Source organism: Magnolia sinica, chromosome 19 (genome assembly GCF_029962835.1).
Source record: "Magnolia sinica isolate HGM2019 chromosome 19, MsV1, whole genome shotgun sequence".
In the NCBI taxonomy this organism is placed as follows: Eukaryota; Viridiplantae; Streptophyta; class Magnoliopsida; order Magnoliales; family Magnoliaceae; genus Magnolia; species Magnolia sinica.
This window is the reverse complement of record NC_080591.1, coordinates 9722548-9740548: the sequence shown is the minus strand read 5'-3', so window position 1 is coordinate 9740548 and position 18001 is coordinate 9722548. Positions and strand designations below refer to the sequence as shown.

The 18001-nt window shown below is 41.7% G+C and overlaps 1 protein-coding gene across 1 annotated transcript; it reads left to right on the top strand.

Moving 5' to 3' along the window:
• The first annotated feature begins 1897 nt into the window (after positions 1 to 1897).
• Positions 1898 to 16854, top strand: LOC131234832 (cleavage stimulating factor 64). The gene is made up of 7 exons (XM_058231813.1): positions 1898 to 2072; positions 2182 to 2259; positions 13481 to 13519; positions 13610 to 14164; positions 14262 to 14354; positions 16129 to 16311; positions 16413 to 16854. Exons 1-7 carry the CDS (start codon positions 1977 to 1979, stop codon positions 16533 to 16535), a joined length of 1167 nt encoding a protein of 388 aa, XP_058087796.1. The 5' UTR covers positions 1898 to 1976; the 3' UTR covers positions 16536 to 16854.
• Positions 16855 to 18001: the final 1147 nt, after the last annotated feature.

The window sequence follows — 18001 nt, the reverse complement described above, 5'->3', positions numbered from 1 at the left end:
AACAAGCCATGCGCGAACTAGATCAGTGACCTTGTTGGGTCACTGTGGTTTGTTTATGAAATCCATCTCATCCAAAGGGGTTACCCGGCCAAGAAAGTTTTTATTTACCTTTTACACATAACCACACCCCAGGCACTCACACACTACATGGGCATTCTAACCCTTGATCTCAATGTTGAAACCAGGTATATCTACCATTCAGCCCCACCAAGAAAGGCAAATCCAACCATCACATGACAAATGAACTTTGGAAGTTTTTGGGTGGACGTAAATTGTTTTTTCTGCGCCCTACCCAATGATTAGACTGTGTACTATCTCACTGTGACCTAGCTAGAGACACAATGGGCTATGTGGGGTGCACTATGATGTATGTGTTTCATCTGTTGTCTATCCATTTTAAAAGAGTGTTTCAGGCTATGATTCTTAAAATGGGGTAGATCAAAGGCTCAAGTGGACCACACCATAGGGGGATTGAAAGCCTACAATTGAAAACCTCTTTTAGCTACAAAAGTTTTGTATCAACTGATATTTATATTTTCCATTCATCAATGTCTTTATGACCTTATGAACAGGTTGAATGGCTAATAAATATTAGCATGGCAACGGTGGGCATCAATGACACCACTTCTTGTGGTGTTGTTCTCTTGAAATTTTCAATCTGCCTCCATTTTTGTCTAATCATGCCAAAGTGGATAGATAGAATGGAATAAAAAAATAGCTTATGATGGGTGTTAGAAAGCGCTGCCAAGACCATTGCTCTGTAGCTAAGTACTGGTGAGGTAGTACTCAATTGGCAGTTATTTCGGGGTATTCATCTCTAGCTACTGGTGGGGTAGTACTCATTAGGTTGGCCACATCTGAACGGTGAGTCAGATTGCAGCTTTTCAGATGATTCCAATTGTGTGGCGCACCTGATGAGCGCACCAGCCTTATTTTTGCACCAGGTGATCTTCATGGTGGGGCCTACCGTCTGCATGGTATAGATGTCCTGCACAAGTGGCATGTTTGGTGGAAAAACGAAGCTGGATGACAATTTACCATACCATAGAGCTGGATGTATGTAGGTGATCAAGCTGGATTCATGGAACACGGATCTGCACGGAACAAGGGTGCAAGATCCAACCTTCTCCTTGGTGGGGCTCAATGCGAAACATCCACTCGCTCAAAATCCATCCAGTCCCTGGATCAGCTGCTCCACACGTGTACATCCAATATTTGAAATACAAACCGTCAGTCGTCCTTATCTGACCGTCTATTTTTATCACACGGGTGTGGCCAACCTAATGAGAGTGATGACTAATGACGGGATCGCTCGATAGAAGAGGTAGGACACGTTCTCAGCACATGATGTGCCACGTTGGCACTTGGCACGTGTGCCGCGAATATTCTCTTCACTTCACTTTCTGCCGGAGTCGCCCCCACGGAAGCTAGAAGCGGACTGTCGTGATGCATATGTTTTATCCACTCCGTTCATCTATTTTTACAGATCAGGGTATAAACTTCAGAAACAGGCAGATTGAAGGCTGAACTGGACCACACCACAGGAAGCAGTGGAGATTGAATATCTACCGTTGAAAACTTCCGATGGCCCACCGTGATGTTTATTGCCGTCCAACCTGTTCATAAGGTCACATAGACCTGTATGAAGGGAAAAAATAAATGAGCTTGAGCCAAAAAAACTTATGTGCCACAAAAAGATTTTCAATCTTAACTGCTTCCTGTGGTGTGGTCCACTTTAGCCTTTAATCTACCTCTTTTTTTAGCATTATAAACTAAAATGATCTTTCAAAATCGATGGACGGTGTGGATAAAACATAAACATCAAGCTGGGCCTCATAGAACCCGACACGACCGTCCGTCTCTAGTTAGGTCGTGGAATGGGGTAGCATCCAATCCCCGTCCCCAGGCGGAAGTACAAAACGCCTTTTCATCTTCCTCCTTCGCTTCCCCTGCTTCTAGTCGAGAGAGAGAGAGAGATGGCGGGAAAGCAGGTGGCAGGCAACGAAGGCTTCACATCTCAGCTTGCTGGAATGTCCAAGAACCAGCTCTACGACGTCATGTCGCAGATGAAAGTACCAAACTACCCCTCTCGTCTTTCCATTATCAGCTTCGATCTCCCTCTCTCTCTCTCTCTCTCTCTCTCAATCACTCACACACACTCTCTCTCTCTCAATCAAACAGACACTGATAGAGCAGAACCAGCAGCAAGCGAAACAGATCCTCGTAGAGAACCCGCTCCTCACAAAAGCCCTCTTCCAGGTAAGGTCATTTCCGTTCTCCGTTTCTTTTTATCACCGCATATCTATGCATTTTCCCACTGCTGTGGGTTGCGTTTGGATGCAAGAATTGGCAATGTAGCCCTCTAATTGCAGTTCTTCTCCTTTCAATTTCAACTTGTAAGTAGTACTACGATTTGGAGCTCAGCCCTTCAATACGAATGATAAGGAAATTGCAATTCGGTTCATCCTGATTTACTAGACCATCAATTGCAATGCAATTCCATAGCACATCCAAACGCACCTTTAGGGGTTGTTTAGCAACCTGGCACCCTTAAGAGATATTGGTCATGGTTATAGGCTACATTCTACCTTCGCAATGAACAATCTCATTAGTTAAGAGTGATAGGCCAGTTTCCAGAAATATTGGACAAGGGACCAAACATTCCACGCAATAACATAATAGTGATTGACATAGATATAGTAGTTAATAAATAAATCTGAGAAATGATTGAGCTCGTATTCTTAGATCTTGAATTATAGCTTGAGGCATTAGATTGCAAGCTTTTGACATTTGATTCTTCTTCTTTGAAAATAGACCTCATTAGAACTTGACTACCATTGAGCTAGCTCATGGACAAAAACTTCTCAACGTCAATGGACAAGAGGTTGCATATTATAATACATTGGCGCAACATTGCACAACCAATGTTTTAAGTTTTGGCATCTGTAGACACCCCAGTGAGCAGTGTTGAGCTAGTTGACTTATTTGTCATGAAAGAGGATCTTTTATTGTCAGAAAATGAAAGATTTGCAGAATTTTACTAAGAACCTACTTTAGAGCCTAAAGACCAAGCCTATCAGCAAATCCATGCTGAACCCAAACTTAAGCCCAAACCCATGTTCAAACATAAGTCCAAACCCATGTTCAAGCGTAAGCCCAAACACAACCCAAACCTGGCTACAACCTAAATACTCACCCAAATGCCAGGATTCAAAGGAATTGGGGCTCAAAATGGATCCAAAAATACAGGGAACCTGGTTTAACCCTAGATTGGCCCCACACCTTTTTATATATAGGATAGATTGAAGCAACCAAATCGCCACACAAGCCCATTGATCAAGATTTGAAGAAAATGCTCACATCTCACGCGTGCACGTCCACACGTGTACAAGAAAAAGGACCACCTTCCTTTTTTAGCCCATCACCACTTCGCATTTATTTCAAATCTTTAGATCAGGAAATCTGCTCTTTCTTTCATTTCTTTATTTTATGCAGGGAATACTTTTAAATATTTTCTTATCTAAGTATCTTCATATTTTAGGCATTTTCTTAATTAGAATGCTTTGTTATTTAGGTGTTTTCCTATTTTTGCAGATTTTTAGATTCCATATCATTTATTACATATTGTAAGGTTGATTATAAATAGGACCTATGGCCTATGGAATAAGACAAGCTGATTAATATTCTCTTTATGAAATTATCTTATTTTCTCTATGGTTGCTGTTGAAGGGAGGGAGAGTGGTCTCTAGTTCAAGACTAGAGGACTGTTGAGCTTGCTCACAATCTTCTATTTGTTATCTCTAGCATTCGGCTAGAGGATTGTTGGGTCTTTTCCCACAATCTCTTTCTTTTCATATTGATTTATTTGCTTTTCCTTTCGGGTTTGCATTAAATTGGTATAAGAGCAAGTTATGCTCTTGGGAAATTGAAAAAGAAGAAGAAGATGTCATGGATAGGAAGATGTTCTCATGTGTCATACACTTATCCATATTTGGACTCCCATGCCTTTCCATATCCATCACACTATTCTTATCCAAGTTACTTCGATGATCAAGATCGCTATTCATATCACCTTGAGTCATATCCATTTTCATATGTGTCTTATGGTGATTCCTTTCAACACCCTTCCCCACATGTCGATTATCCAAAAGCATCTTATCGCACGGAAATGCTAGTGACACCCAAGAATATTCAAAAGATGTGGAAGGAGAACTTGCAGGAGGTTGAGAAGGAGATTAAAGTGTTCAAGGAAGTTATTACAAATGAATTCAAGGAATTCAAGGAGTTAGTGAGAGCTTGCTTTGAGCACTTGATGGAACAAGAAAAGCTTTATGGGCTTCAATTTGTTTTATCTAGCATTCCAAGGAATGGCGTGGTTATAGATAGTGTGGCAACCCCAAAGGAATCCTCCTTTGGATTGGTTGATGGATTAGTGGTTATATCGGAGGAAATTTAAGTAAAACCAAAAATCAGTTGACGAATAATCCAATTGAAGAGACAAAAGGTTTAACAGATATGGTCGATCTGATGGTCAAAGAAATGGATAATGCTACAATCATAGTAGCAAACTCCATAGAGGTCAACACAATTGTACCATTTGAATATCAACCAAGGTATTCAAATCGGAAGACAATTGTGACCAAGGGGCCACAATCAACGTCTAGGACGTGGAGGGCCAACAAGAAGAAAAAGAAAAGATGGTGTGCGTTTCAACATCGTATTATGCAGAAGCTACCCGTTAAGCGTTTAGGTCTCTACCACTACCAACAAAGCCAAGGTAGACATACTGCAATCAAGGATCTTCGTAGGAGATTACGACTACCAATTTAAACTCGAGGATGGGTTTTTTTCCGAAGCCGGGTGGAATTGATGCAACCAAATGGTCACACAAGCCCATTGATCAAGATTTGAAGAAAATGACCACATATTACGCGTGCACTCTCCGCATGTGTACTAGAAAAGGGACCACCTTCCTTTTTTAGCCCATCATCACTTCCCATATCTTTCAAATCTCTAGATTAGGAAATCCGCTCTTTTCTTTCACATCTTTATTTTAAGCAGGGAATAATTTTAAATATTTTCTTATTTAAGTGTCTTCTTATTTTAGGCATTTTCTTAATTAGAATGCTTTGTTATTTAGGTGCTTTTTCTATTTTTGCAGATTTTTAGATTCCATATTCTTTATTACAGATTGTAAGGTTGATTATAAATAGGACTTATGGCCTATGGAATAAGACAAGCTGAATAATATTCTCTTTATGAAAATTTTTTATTTTCTTTACAATGGTTGTTGAAGGGAGGAGTGTTCTCTAGTTCAAGACTAGAGGACTGTTGAGCTTGCTCACAGTCTCGTATTTGTGATATCTAGCATTCGGTTAGATGATTGTTGGGTCCTTTCCCACATTCTCTTTCTTTTCTTATTGATTTATTTGTTTTTCCTTTTGGGTTTGCATTATAAATCCACAAGACATAGAGAGTATTTCTGCGTCCTAGGAAGGAGACCACAAAAAAGGTCCTTGGACAGTGGAAACCTTTTTCCGCGTCCAAGGACAGATTTGGAGCCAACTTTGAACCTTAATTTCTTAGGTTCTCGACATCCAAACCCTATGATCCATGGGTCCATTTTGTAGCCCATCAAATGGTCTTTCCATCTTGACATCAAGTTGATCCTACCTATGGGCACAGAGTTATGATCGAAATACCAGATTGTGCATGTGATTGATCAACAGTTGTAGAACATGAATTTGATCCAACTTGTGGGCCCCATATCTCCCCAACCACTACGAATTTGTCCCTCAAACCAAAACCATTATTTAGCTTATCACATATCCTTTCCAATGAGCCATTGATCACCCAAATCCAATACCCGAGCACTGAGATCTCGTTGAAAAAACTGGAAGGTCCGTGTGCTAGACTGTGTAAAAAACAATTTTGAAAGTGAAACCCATTTCCTTGTATGGAAATCCAAAACCCAAAATCCATTTTCCTTGGACCCATTATTCACTTTTTACCAAAATACCACTAGGAGCCTTAGTTTGAGCCAACCTATCATATGTTTACAAAACTATTTGTGCATGACAATTAACCACTTGCTCTAAAAGCTTGAACTGTTAGAGCATGGCGAATCAATCCGTTTATCTCATAGACCAGGCCCCACATCTCATGAGTTAGGACCTTGGCTGAACCCCCCATCGTGGGCCCCAAATCATATGAGTACCGCCTCACACGGGTTGCCCACCTCGAGTGTGCCCCTGCATCCCACAGGCAATCCCGCTCGAGCCCGGTGTGAAAATGCCCCTGCATTAATCACCCCCGGTGAAGAGTCTCGAACATGAGACCTCCCGCTTTGATACCAATTTGATACTAGATAATTAATCACTTGCTCTAAAAGCTCAAACTGTTAGAGCATGACGAATCAATCCCTTTATCTCATAGCTCAGGATCCACATCTTATGGGTTAGGACCTCGGCTGAACCCCTCTCGTGGGCCCCAAATCATATGAGTACCGCTTCACATGAGCCACCCGACTCACACGAGCCGCTCACCCCGAGTGTGCCCCTGCATCCCACAGGCAACCCCAATTGAGCCCAGTGTGAAAATGCCCCCGCATTACTATTCTTCTAAATAACTTAGAGAAATCCCAAAACTACCCCTTTTCCAAACCATGAGATTCTCCCAATTGTCTTAATCTTCCAACCATTCATTTTCTAGCCTCTAGAAGCCTCTTAAAACCTTACATAACAATTTAATTGCCTCTCAGTTCTATACAATTTATACCCAAACCACCCAATTAACCTCTAAGATCTTGCCATTTGTCAATCATCTATAACTAGACTACCCCTTAGAGCACCCAAACCTTCCTTCAATTAACATCGTAGCCACTCCTCTCCTTTATAAATAGAGGCCTCTTGTTAAGAGAGATGGGTATTTGCCTCAAAAATCCCAAGCCTCCATTGCCTATCTCTAGGAGCTTAATTGATGCAGGACAATTAAGCACTTGCTCTAAAAGCTCGAACTGATAGAGCATGGCGAATTAATCGCTTTATCTCATAGCCTAGGCCCCACATTGCATAGGTTAGGATCTCGGCCGAACCCCCCTTGTAGGCCTCACTTCACGTGGGTTCCGCTTCACACGAGCCACCTGCCTCACATAGGTGGGGCTTGCCTCACACGGGCCGCCCACCCTGAGTGTGCTCCTGTATCCCACAGGCTACCCCACTCGAGCCCGGTGTGAAAATGCCTCTGCATTATTAATCCTAAGCAGTGTTTTAAGTATTGACGATATTGGCCGATATATCCCACGATATATCTTGTATCCCACCCGTGCGATACGAAACACACAAAGTAGTGGGATATATCTCACATGTTCAATCCGGTGAGCATTTTTGATTTTTGATCCTTTTTTTTTTTCCTTCTGTAAATCATGTTAAATCAATTTCAAATTGTTACAAATCAATGATATTTCATGTGTTGCATGAAAAATCATAGATTGAGAGCTTCGAGATGGGCCGAGTTGCAAAAAATTGAAAAAAAAAGTTCTCAATTTCTCGCAAATCGGTTGCAATCTATGTCTAAACATAAAATCAAACATGCATGTAACCTAATTTAGTAATTCTTCTTTTTTGCTTTTGAATGTATTGCTTGTGTTTCCACACGTCTTCTTACATTTATAAATTATATGAATAGACTTTGAATATACATACATCAATTCAGTTAGACAACGAATAGATTAGGACCCCATATAAAAAAAACCTATTATGTGCAAATTTTTTTTTTCTGAATGTTTTGATTTGTAAGTGTGTATTGATGTCTTTTTTAACAATTACCGAAGTTTCATTGAAAAATTCGGCCAATTTCCCGATGTTTCCCCATGTTTCCAACAACAATGATACATTATGCGATGCAACCGATATATCCCATGCGATAACCGATATGTATCCATATCCCAAGGGCGTGATACGTAATGCGATACTAATATTTTGAACACCGGTCCCAAGATTCCCAACGCTTAGAAAAATACTGCAAATTCCATGGAGAAACAAGAGAACATGAGCAAGGGGTTCAGAACTTGGGAATTACATCTTCCCTTAGGTCATGGAGTATAGCTCTACTCTTAGAAGTGGTGAGCCAAGACTTCGACAATGTTGAGGGGTAAAGGAAGTCACTTGTTTTTATCCCTCCGCACTTCTCTTAGAAGGCATTATAAGGCAAGACCCTCTAACAAATAGTGCAATTTCAATCCAAGGAGCTCAAGTTCAAGCCTCCCTTAAGCATAAGAATTTTGAAGACCAAAGCTTCTTCCAAGCCACAAGAAGACCAGCAAGCAACCAACTTGCCACATTCCCAGCTTCCCCTCTTTTTCCTTCTCTTTCAAATTATTTCTTCTTTCTTTTTATCTTTTCTTTTATCCTTGGAATGCAAGTTGACTGTTGTCGAAATTTCATTCTCTGCAGGTAGAGACCGTATCTTTTTGGATGGAGCAGGGTGCTTTACCCCTTCCTACTACATAATCGTGGTCCTTACCCGAAGAGTGGTGTGGAGATCAAGTTTAATTCAATTCCTCGTAATTAAGGAGATTACTCTCTTGGATTTTTAGGAACCAACAAGGATATTTCTAGTCATCCTTGAACCATACGAGAAAGTGGTAGCGACGACTCCAAAATTGACCTCATAGGCTCTATCACACCCAATCAGCCTTTGTCAATATGTTGACAGTATTAGACATGGTATACCTTCAAGAATGCAAAATATTTTGGGAAACATCACGTTTATCATGTAAATTATTGTAGATTGAGGGAAACAATGGGGAAACTTTCAAAAGATGTTGGAATTTTCAGTGAAATTTCAAGATCTGTTGAAAGATATGATTACACATTTAGAACTCAAAACATTACAAAGAAGTATGTAGAGTGGTTTTTCCATTGTTCAGGGGACAAGTATGTGCTTTTGCCCCCCTCAAAAGAGAGAAAACTAACTTGTTGCCTGTTGGCCATAAATGACTCAATTATATCCAAAATGAGTTCATGTCATTCAAATGTCATATAATACAAGTAATAGAACACAACCAACATGATCAAATACTAAAAAGAACAAAAAATTACCTTGGCCTTAGATCCATATGGAGTTACACAACGACTTGAAGTTGGTGTCCCAATCCCTACTAGGGGGTCATATTATTATGCTCCACGAAGCTATAATACAATGCCTAGCTCATAGGCTGATGATACTAGGCCACATGAGGTGGATGCTTGATGGTGTACCTTCTCTCATCAATGATATTACGCACCCATTTATAGAATACAGTGGGCCAGTGGCTACAATCTTGATGCCCTTTTTGATCTGCTTAGACTCATAGGCGATACCATCATTGACTATGTCCTATTGTCCACCATCCTCAGGGCTATAAATGGGCTCTTGGATAGCAATGAAGTTACGAACTTTATTCAAAAATGTGCTGATGCTGGTGCATCTCCACACTGGGGTGGGGTGGCCCACGAGGTGGGGCCTATGAGATGTAGGATGGCCATGGGGTGGGTCCCGCTGTGGGACCTGTGAGATGTGGCGTAGCCCACGGGGAGGTCTCAGTTGGGTTGCCTAGGAGGGCCATGGTAAAGGGATATTCGCTCATGAGGTGGGGCTTATGAGATGCAGGATGGCCACAGGGTGGGTCCCACTGTGGGACTTTTGAGATGTGGCGTAGCCCACAGGGTGGTCTCAGTTGGGTTGCCTGGGAGGGCCATGATACAGGGATATTCCAGTGCTTTTTCTGGAGATTTTGGTGTGTTGGCTTGTAATCCATGCATCACGTGCTGCTTGGAACTATCTCCTCAACACCTCTTCCCATATAACTAGGGCCCTTATATTAATCTTCTCACTCGGCGGAGGTGAATAGTTCTCTCAACCCGCCCTTATGCCTATTCAGGCTCTTCAATGCAATGAAGTTCGTGAAAAACCACGTTGGCTGTGGTTGCACTATGTTCCAATCATATTTTTACATCTTTGTCAGCAACCAAGTGTGGTTGGGGATGAGGCTTGTCACTGTCCTTTCATCTTTAGTCACACTCACAATTGCCAAACATGTGATTAAGTGGAGTGTACTCTACTTGCTCTTGATCTTTTGTGGGCCACACGATTGGTTGCATTAGGATGAAGTCGGGACAAGATTTTGGGTGACACCTCGCATGGATAGACATACCCCTTTCTAAGGATTTTGCTAATGTTGTAAAGGGTAGTGAGGGTGATGCAGGACATGAAAATTAAATATAATATGTGAGATTTCAGGCTTAAGATCACGTTAGTTCAGAAACAATTACACAAATTCCATATCCCACATGAAAGTCCAAACATTCAATTCAGGAGAGTCTATGCGGGTCCAGGCCTACACATGATAAGGCTGGATCAATAAAAATTATGAACCAAACGATACTCAAAGATAAGAAATAATCATTCACGCATGCATAGTAATCAGTCCCTAATCCAAGGGATTCACCAATTTCAAATCAAGGAACCCTAGGGTAAGAAAAAGGGCATAAAATTGGAGATTTGAGTAATTTAGGGTTAGGTTTAGGGATTTTGGGTGAAAGCGGAGTGAAAGAGACGAGAGAGGCGAACCAGAGAAGTACCGCACGCGTGGACAACAACAATGGCCCAGATGCACATGCGTGTGATCTCGGCCGCACGTGTGTGGGGCCCACTATTCAGAAAAAGGTCACCTTGGCCCCGGTCGGTCAGGGATGGACTCCAAAACCCTCAAATCTCAGCTCGATCCGATGTACGGTTTGTGCGTGGTGCTTCGCTGAAGTTTTAGCCATCCTGTAGGGTCAAATTTTGAAATTCTGCTGTGGGGAGGAGAATTGCTGCAATAGATGATTGATTCGAAGTGTAGATGATGGGGTGAGATGAGAAGAAGAGATGGTAGAAGATGGGTAGTAGAGATGGCAATGGATGGGGGTGAATCGGGATAGATGTGGCTTCGCACCACGGTAGTTAACTCTTCGATAAAGGGAGGGCTTCGCACCCAATTAGGCTTCACAACTCAGAGAGTAGGAAAACGCAGAATTTTTATTAATCTTCAATCAAATGAAAAAAGCTACAAGGGGTGACTATTTATAAGAAAACCCTATACCCCAAAACTTGCGCCATGTGTGCAACCTATTACTTGGTGATGAGGTAAACGAAAATAAAAATCAAACAAAAAAATCTAAAGCATTTACGATGTTCTAAATAATAACAATAAGCAAAACCTAAAATATGAAATCAATCCGACGAGTGGGCCACGATCATGAGATCCCATGATGGGCTTTTCTTGATTAATGAGCCCACTCTTTTGAATCAAAACTTCGTCTTCTAGGTAGGAGGCCCTCCCTGGACGTCGTCATCGATTTAGATCGACAGTGGGGCCCTTTTTCTGGCGTACATGTGTAGGGGGGGCGGCGTGAGTGCGCGTGTGCGCGTGATGTCCCCATCAGAGGGTGAAAGTATTGATTGTCAAGTGGTATCAATATAGCAGAGGGATTTCAGGGATGAGGAAATCATTGATCTCATTTGTCTCCTTGAATGGTTGGATAGTGTGGTTCCTATTCTAGGTGAGAGGGAAGAAGTGGAGTTGGATAATGAATTTGATAGGATGCTACTTTTGTCATTCTATACATCACATGGGGAGAGGAGGGGGAAGGATAGTGAGACCTCAGCCTTAGTTTGGTCTTACTAGGAGTTTAGGACCCTAGAGTGGGATTGCATGGATGAGGTGTTAGCTGTTAATCACATAGTTTGCTATATTGGCCGATGCAACCATATTGTATCTGTACTGACTTGATTTGACATGTGATAGGGGACTAAAGTAGCCTACCCTTTAAAAAAGGGCCATATCAGCCACCATCAGGAGTCAGATTTGATAAATCGAAGTGAAATGGACCATTATGGGAAAAATCGGAATGAAGGGTAAACCTTCATTTTCTTTGTGATGTTTTTATCTTCTTTTTGTTGTATTTCAATGTAATGGGCCCTAATTTGCCAAATCATGCTTCAATTGATTTCAATTAGGGCCCATTTGGTTGACTTTCAAAAAGTCAAATATGCACCCCCTCCCTCCCTTTATTTTTCATTAATTCTTAAAAAAATTGATCGATACAGGCTGATACAGTCCGATGCAAATAGGCAATGCCCATATCATATCGTTTTTCTAGCCGGGCTGTTATGGCCCCGAATTTTGATATTTAGAATCATGGTTAATATCTAAGGAGTAAATAAATGATCATCATGAATGGATGCATCCGATACTTGAGATGCAGAAATAGTGGATCATTTGTTTTTGTGTGGTTTGGTGATAATCTTCTAGTTTTGTGGGATGGTTTGGGTGAGGCCTCAGCGTGTTCTGCTCTCTCAGCAGGCTCTCTCCTCTCTTTTGTTTTTCTTCTCCCTTTAATCTAAATATATATCGTTGCCTTTCAAAAAAAAAAGAGGCCTCAGCTTGGCTGCATAATCCTTCTAATCCATGCTGCTGCTCTTCTTTTGAATTGCACTCTTGCCTGCTCAAAATCTATTGCTGCTTCACTTCGAGCTTCGTGCAACTATATGCCTAAGTCAATAGAGCTTTTTCGAATGTTTTTGTGGTGGCTCTCCGTGCGATGGATATTCATCTAATGCCATTGCTTGGTTTTCTGGTTCGTGTCTGCCTCCCTGGAAATGTAGTATGGGGTCAATGAGATTAGGAACTTACTATCCTTGCTTATTGTCTCTTTTGACGTATTCCTTATGAGGCCAATTATTTAGTGGACACTCTTGCGAAAAAGGGAGTAAATAAATGGGTTGTTATGCATAGCCATCATTTTAATGGATATTTTAGTTTTTCATGTTTGTTTTGCCGTTGTTGGTTATATGAATTAGTATCAAGCTGCTGTTTTGGTGGCCCATGGATGTGGCATGCTGTTTCTGTTTTTGATGAATTTCTATGTGAAATTTGTTCGGGCCGTTCTGTTTTGCATCTTGCATACCATCGAAAAGGGATTAGCTGATGCATTCAGTTCCTTATATGTGGGGCATCATCAAGGTTTAAAGTATTGTCAGAGACCGGTATTGTCGATCAACATATTGGCCTGAAACAGCCTGATACAGGGTGATACGACCTCGTATCAGTGGTGTTGTTGCGCCAAAACTGATTTTTAAATCGGGCACCATAATTCAGTGATCTAGACTGTTGATTTTCAGATTGGAAAATCATAATCCTTTGCTTGGTGGGCTACAATGGATGTTTAAGAAAACAATCTGCATCTGACTAAAAATGCTAAAGATTGAAGCAAATGCGTCCTCCAATCTAGGTTGCAGAATGGAAAACATCAGCAAACCAAGCGGTTGCTGCTCAGGACCCTTTAATTTTTCATTATTGAATTATTGAAGGAAGCAATTGAGTTCTCTATTTGTTTATATTTTATGCGTTCTTTAAATTGGCATGCCATTGATTACTGTTCTATGTTTCTATCAGGCTCAAATTATGCTTGGCATGGTGCAACCTCCTCAAGTGGTATGCTTTTCCCTTTCTCCCTGTAAGCCACATCTTCAAATTTATATCTGCATCTTCGTATAAAATCTGTATGTCTGTTCGACTGTTCAGATGCCAAACATTCAGCAAACATTATCTCAGCAACCTCAGCAACCTGCACAACCAGGACAACAGCTAAATGTTCAAGCAGCCCAGTCATTACCTGTTCAAGCAAGTTCATCTCAGCCCCAGATCTCAGCCAGACAGCAACACCCTAACCAGCCCTTCATTCCGATCCCACCTGCTTCTGTTCCACCAGCAACCCTTCCTTTGCAGACTGCTCAATCTCATTCCCTGCAGTCAGCTCAGCAGGTTAAGGTCCATTTGAATTCACAAGCGACCTCAATATCTGTTCCACAATCCTCCCAGATTCATAATCCTCCCCCACTCCCACACCATTCGACTCTGCAGCCCTCAATTCTTCAATCCCAAACGCCTACCCCTTCCAGCCAGGCACAACAATCTTTACCGCCTGCTGGAAATATTCATCAGCCACTACAACCACCTTTGCCACCACTACCAAGGCCCCCTTCCATGCAGCCATTTCCACCCCAAATTCATTCACAGATGGGCCCCAATCTTGGTTTCCAACCTCCTCAGCAGCTTATGTCACAGCCTATGTTTCATGTAAGCTAGGCACTAGATTCTTGATCGTGTACAAAATGATTACTGGTTTTACAATGTATAATCTGTATGGAATAACTGAGTTTTGCAAATTATTCAGCCAGGTACCAACCCCCAGGTTAGCATTGGTTCTTCATTTCCACAAGGACAGCCACCACTACCAAGTCAGCCTCCACCTCAGCAGCTTTATCAGGTATGATAATCTATGTGCTTGGACTCCCAAGTGGGTGCTTGATCTTGTATTCTTTGTTACCTCATTCCTCTATTTTGCTAGAACCTCACCTATAGGTGCTTGGCTGCACATTTTGACATTTGGTTGTATGTATATGACCTTTTTTAATTTTTTGTGTGCTGGGATTCCAAAATGGGTGCATGATCTTGTATCCTTTGTCACCTCATGCCTTCGTTTTGCTGGAATCTCACGTATAGGTCCTTGGCTGCATGTTTTGATATTTGGTTATATTTATGTGACATTCTTCTTTATTTTTTATTTGGGTGTAACAGACTATAGGCAACATTCAATGTTTCATACTATTGCCAAGATTAGAATTGGAACTGAATCTTCTAGGGCAATTTTGAATTGGTGAGTTGATCGATGGATGATGGATTTCGTTAGTAGAATAGAAAAGTAGGAAATAAGAAAACATAGAAAACTGTTGCATTTAATGCAGAAGGGAACTTACCTTATATAAGCCCTATATAATGCCTATATAAGGTGCCTAGAATGTACTGAATGATGTGAAGAATAACAGTGTAGTAACTGTGAGAGGAGCTGAAACAAATTTCTGGCAATATGCATGACATGCATTGTGTTGGGAAGATCCATAGTTAAAAAAAGAAGAATCTGGTATCATCTCTCCATCAGTTGGCTGATGTTTATATCATTAAGCTCTATCGGCATATTAAGTACATTTATTAGACAATTGAGTACTTTAAAAATTCAACAATGAGTGACCAGGAACCACTTTAAAAATTCAAAAGATTCTGTCTAGCTGTACATGCATCTTGCATACGATTGTAGTTATTTCACCTGGAACTCCAAAACTGGCATAGGTGAGGAAATTAGGTAGTTATGAAATCATGTAATCCTTTTTTTTTTTTTTTTTTTCAAGATAGAAATCATGTAAAGCAATTTGGTATTATACTATTTTTTTTTTTCTTTCTTTCCATAAAAATGAAGGTATAGTCCATCTAGTATTGCATCATCATCATCATCATCATCACACTCTTTCTCCCAGCAATTCAGGGTTGTCTTTTTAAATGGTAGATTCCCTCCCCCCCCCTCCCCCCGAACCAGCCATGGCAGAGGCTGTCACAAGGAATATCATATAAGGGCCAGGGCCATCTTCTATATTTTATGCTCTATAACATTTACCATGTGCCTCAAGTTATTTATATAGTGTCAAACATGATTCTCAAGCATTCCTAATATGGAAGCGTTCAGATACTGCAGCTGCATCATAAGTTCCAATACAGTTTTGTTTTTCCCGCCAACATGTCATGTTTAGAATATCCAATCTGTACAAAAGATGGGCCACACCATGATGATCACCTGATATGAAAATTAGGCTAATCCACCTATTTAGTGGAACGCAACAGCAGAATCAATGAACAATTGATGGTATGATTTAGTTTATTTGTGTGGCCCACCCAATAATTAGATCGGCTTTTATATCAGGCAATTGTTATGGTGTGATCCACCTTGATGATATTATTATTGTTATTATTATTATTTAATGGATTGGATATTCCACACGTGACATTTTGGAGGGAAATAATGGCTGCATCTGAACTTCCCATAAAGCTGCTTTATTTCCCTTGAATTTATTGCTTCTATGTCTCAGTAACTAAAGCATTGAATTATTGTCCGTCCTTCTATGTTGAGCCTGACCCAAGTTGCAGCCCTAGTTATCCCTGTATTGAGAGTTTCAGTCATCTTAACCTTAGAAAGGGCTGTACAATTTCAGGTAGGTTCTCATGTAGGAACCGACTTCAGCAATCAAACGGGAAGTTCTATGCAAGTTGACAGAGGAGCTCCATGGCTGCCTGGCCTGCCAGAGAATACATCAGGTGGAACCCAGCTGCCGGGCCCACCACCCTTGCCTCCTAGCCAGATGGGCTCCACCATCCAGCCGCCACGCCCTCCTCAGGTGACTTTTACTGGCTTCATGATAGCAATAGGCAATACATTGTTCTCAAAGGTTGTGATATCACTGATTTCAAGTGGTTTTTATCTCCAATGATGCTGCAGCTGACACCTGAGATGGAGAAGGCGTTGCTTCAGCAGGTCATGAGCCTTACACCTGAACAGATCAATCTACTCCCGCCTGAGCAGAGGAACCAAGTGCTTCAACTACAGCAGATGCTTCGCTAGAGACGTAAAAGTGGCCCACTTTCAAGTCATCAGGCCATTGTTTTGGGGCCCACCTGATAATACGGAGAAATTCAGGTCTGGATGATGCCATGCAAGACCAGGGCCCACTCATGTGACATCGTCAGAACTCGGTGGGGTGGCGGGTCAGTACATCAGAGGGTGTCGGTGCAGAGATCATTGTTTGTTTCGTTGGTTTTGGTGAATCTCTCCCTCTTTTCCCATCTCCTGTTGTTTCTACCCCTGGGGTTATGAAATATAGTTTCATTCTAGTGGACTGTCAGGTAATAAAATATTACCAGTACATTCAAAAAAAATAAAATCTTCATGGCCAACGGCTTGGATCGCTGTGGGAATGGGCATGTTCTGCACGAGCTCTCAGACCCAGCACCTGCATTATACAGTAGTACATCCCCTTTGGGCCCTGTTGGGCTTTTAGCATGTCGAGGTCCATTCGTACCCAGTTGGTCATTGGAATTTGGGCCCTTGAAAAACGTTTGGGCCTAGTCTCTGGGACTTTAAAACCACACCCAAATCCCTTTTTGAGCCAATTCCGGTCTGGCCGCTATAGAGCCTATTTGGGCACCTGTCCTCAAAAGCGGAGTTTGATGCCTCTACATGCATTTGGATTGGGGCTGTCAATGGGCTGGACTCAGGCCTGACAAAAATAAGAAATTAGACCATACATTTGTACTGAGTTTTTAATGCGAGAACATGTTCCCCCTCGACCTGCTTGATGAACGATCCACATCCATCCCACATTTTTTTTTTCTTTTTGTTAACACACGCACTCACACGCTCCCCACGCACTCACGCTAGTATAATTTCACCATCTATCCCACATGCCAACACATGGGGTGCCTGCGTTTGGTGCATCAGCCATTCCATGCCAAGGCTTGTCGTAGCTGACGGTCAAGATGAAGAGAATTTGATTGCTTGATGCAAAAGATTATTCACAGCCGATCCAGATATCACTTGGACGACTGCAAAATGGCACGTGAAGGTTGTATCGGGCCGGAGATATGCAAGGGGAGCTTTTAGAATCCTGCTTAAAGCAGACATGCCAGCGCGTTGCTCATCCGAAGAGGGGCCCACCTACTCCATGGTTGGATCGAGGTGCATCAATGCAACGTTTACAATGTTGATTTGCTAGAGTAATGATCCAGCGTAGTCTCTGCCAAAGTATCATGTTGTTCCTCGGAAGGGGTTATTTGATACTCTGGCAGCATAGGACTATTGATACTCGGGCACTCAGAAATTGTACGGGACTAGTACATTAACTCAAATGAGAACTGACTAAATTGTGGAACTTACGGGCGCGCTTTCGGTTGATCCCCGGATCCACCAAGGTGGGTGGGACCCCTGACTGTGGAGCCCACCGTGATGTTTTTGACTAAATCCACGCCATCTATCCATATTGAAAGCTCATTTTAGGGCATGATCCAAAAAAATTGAAGCAGATCTAACTC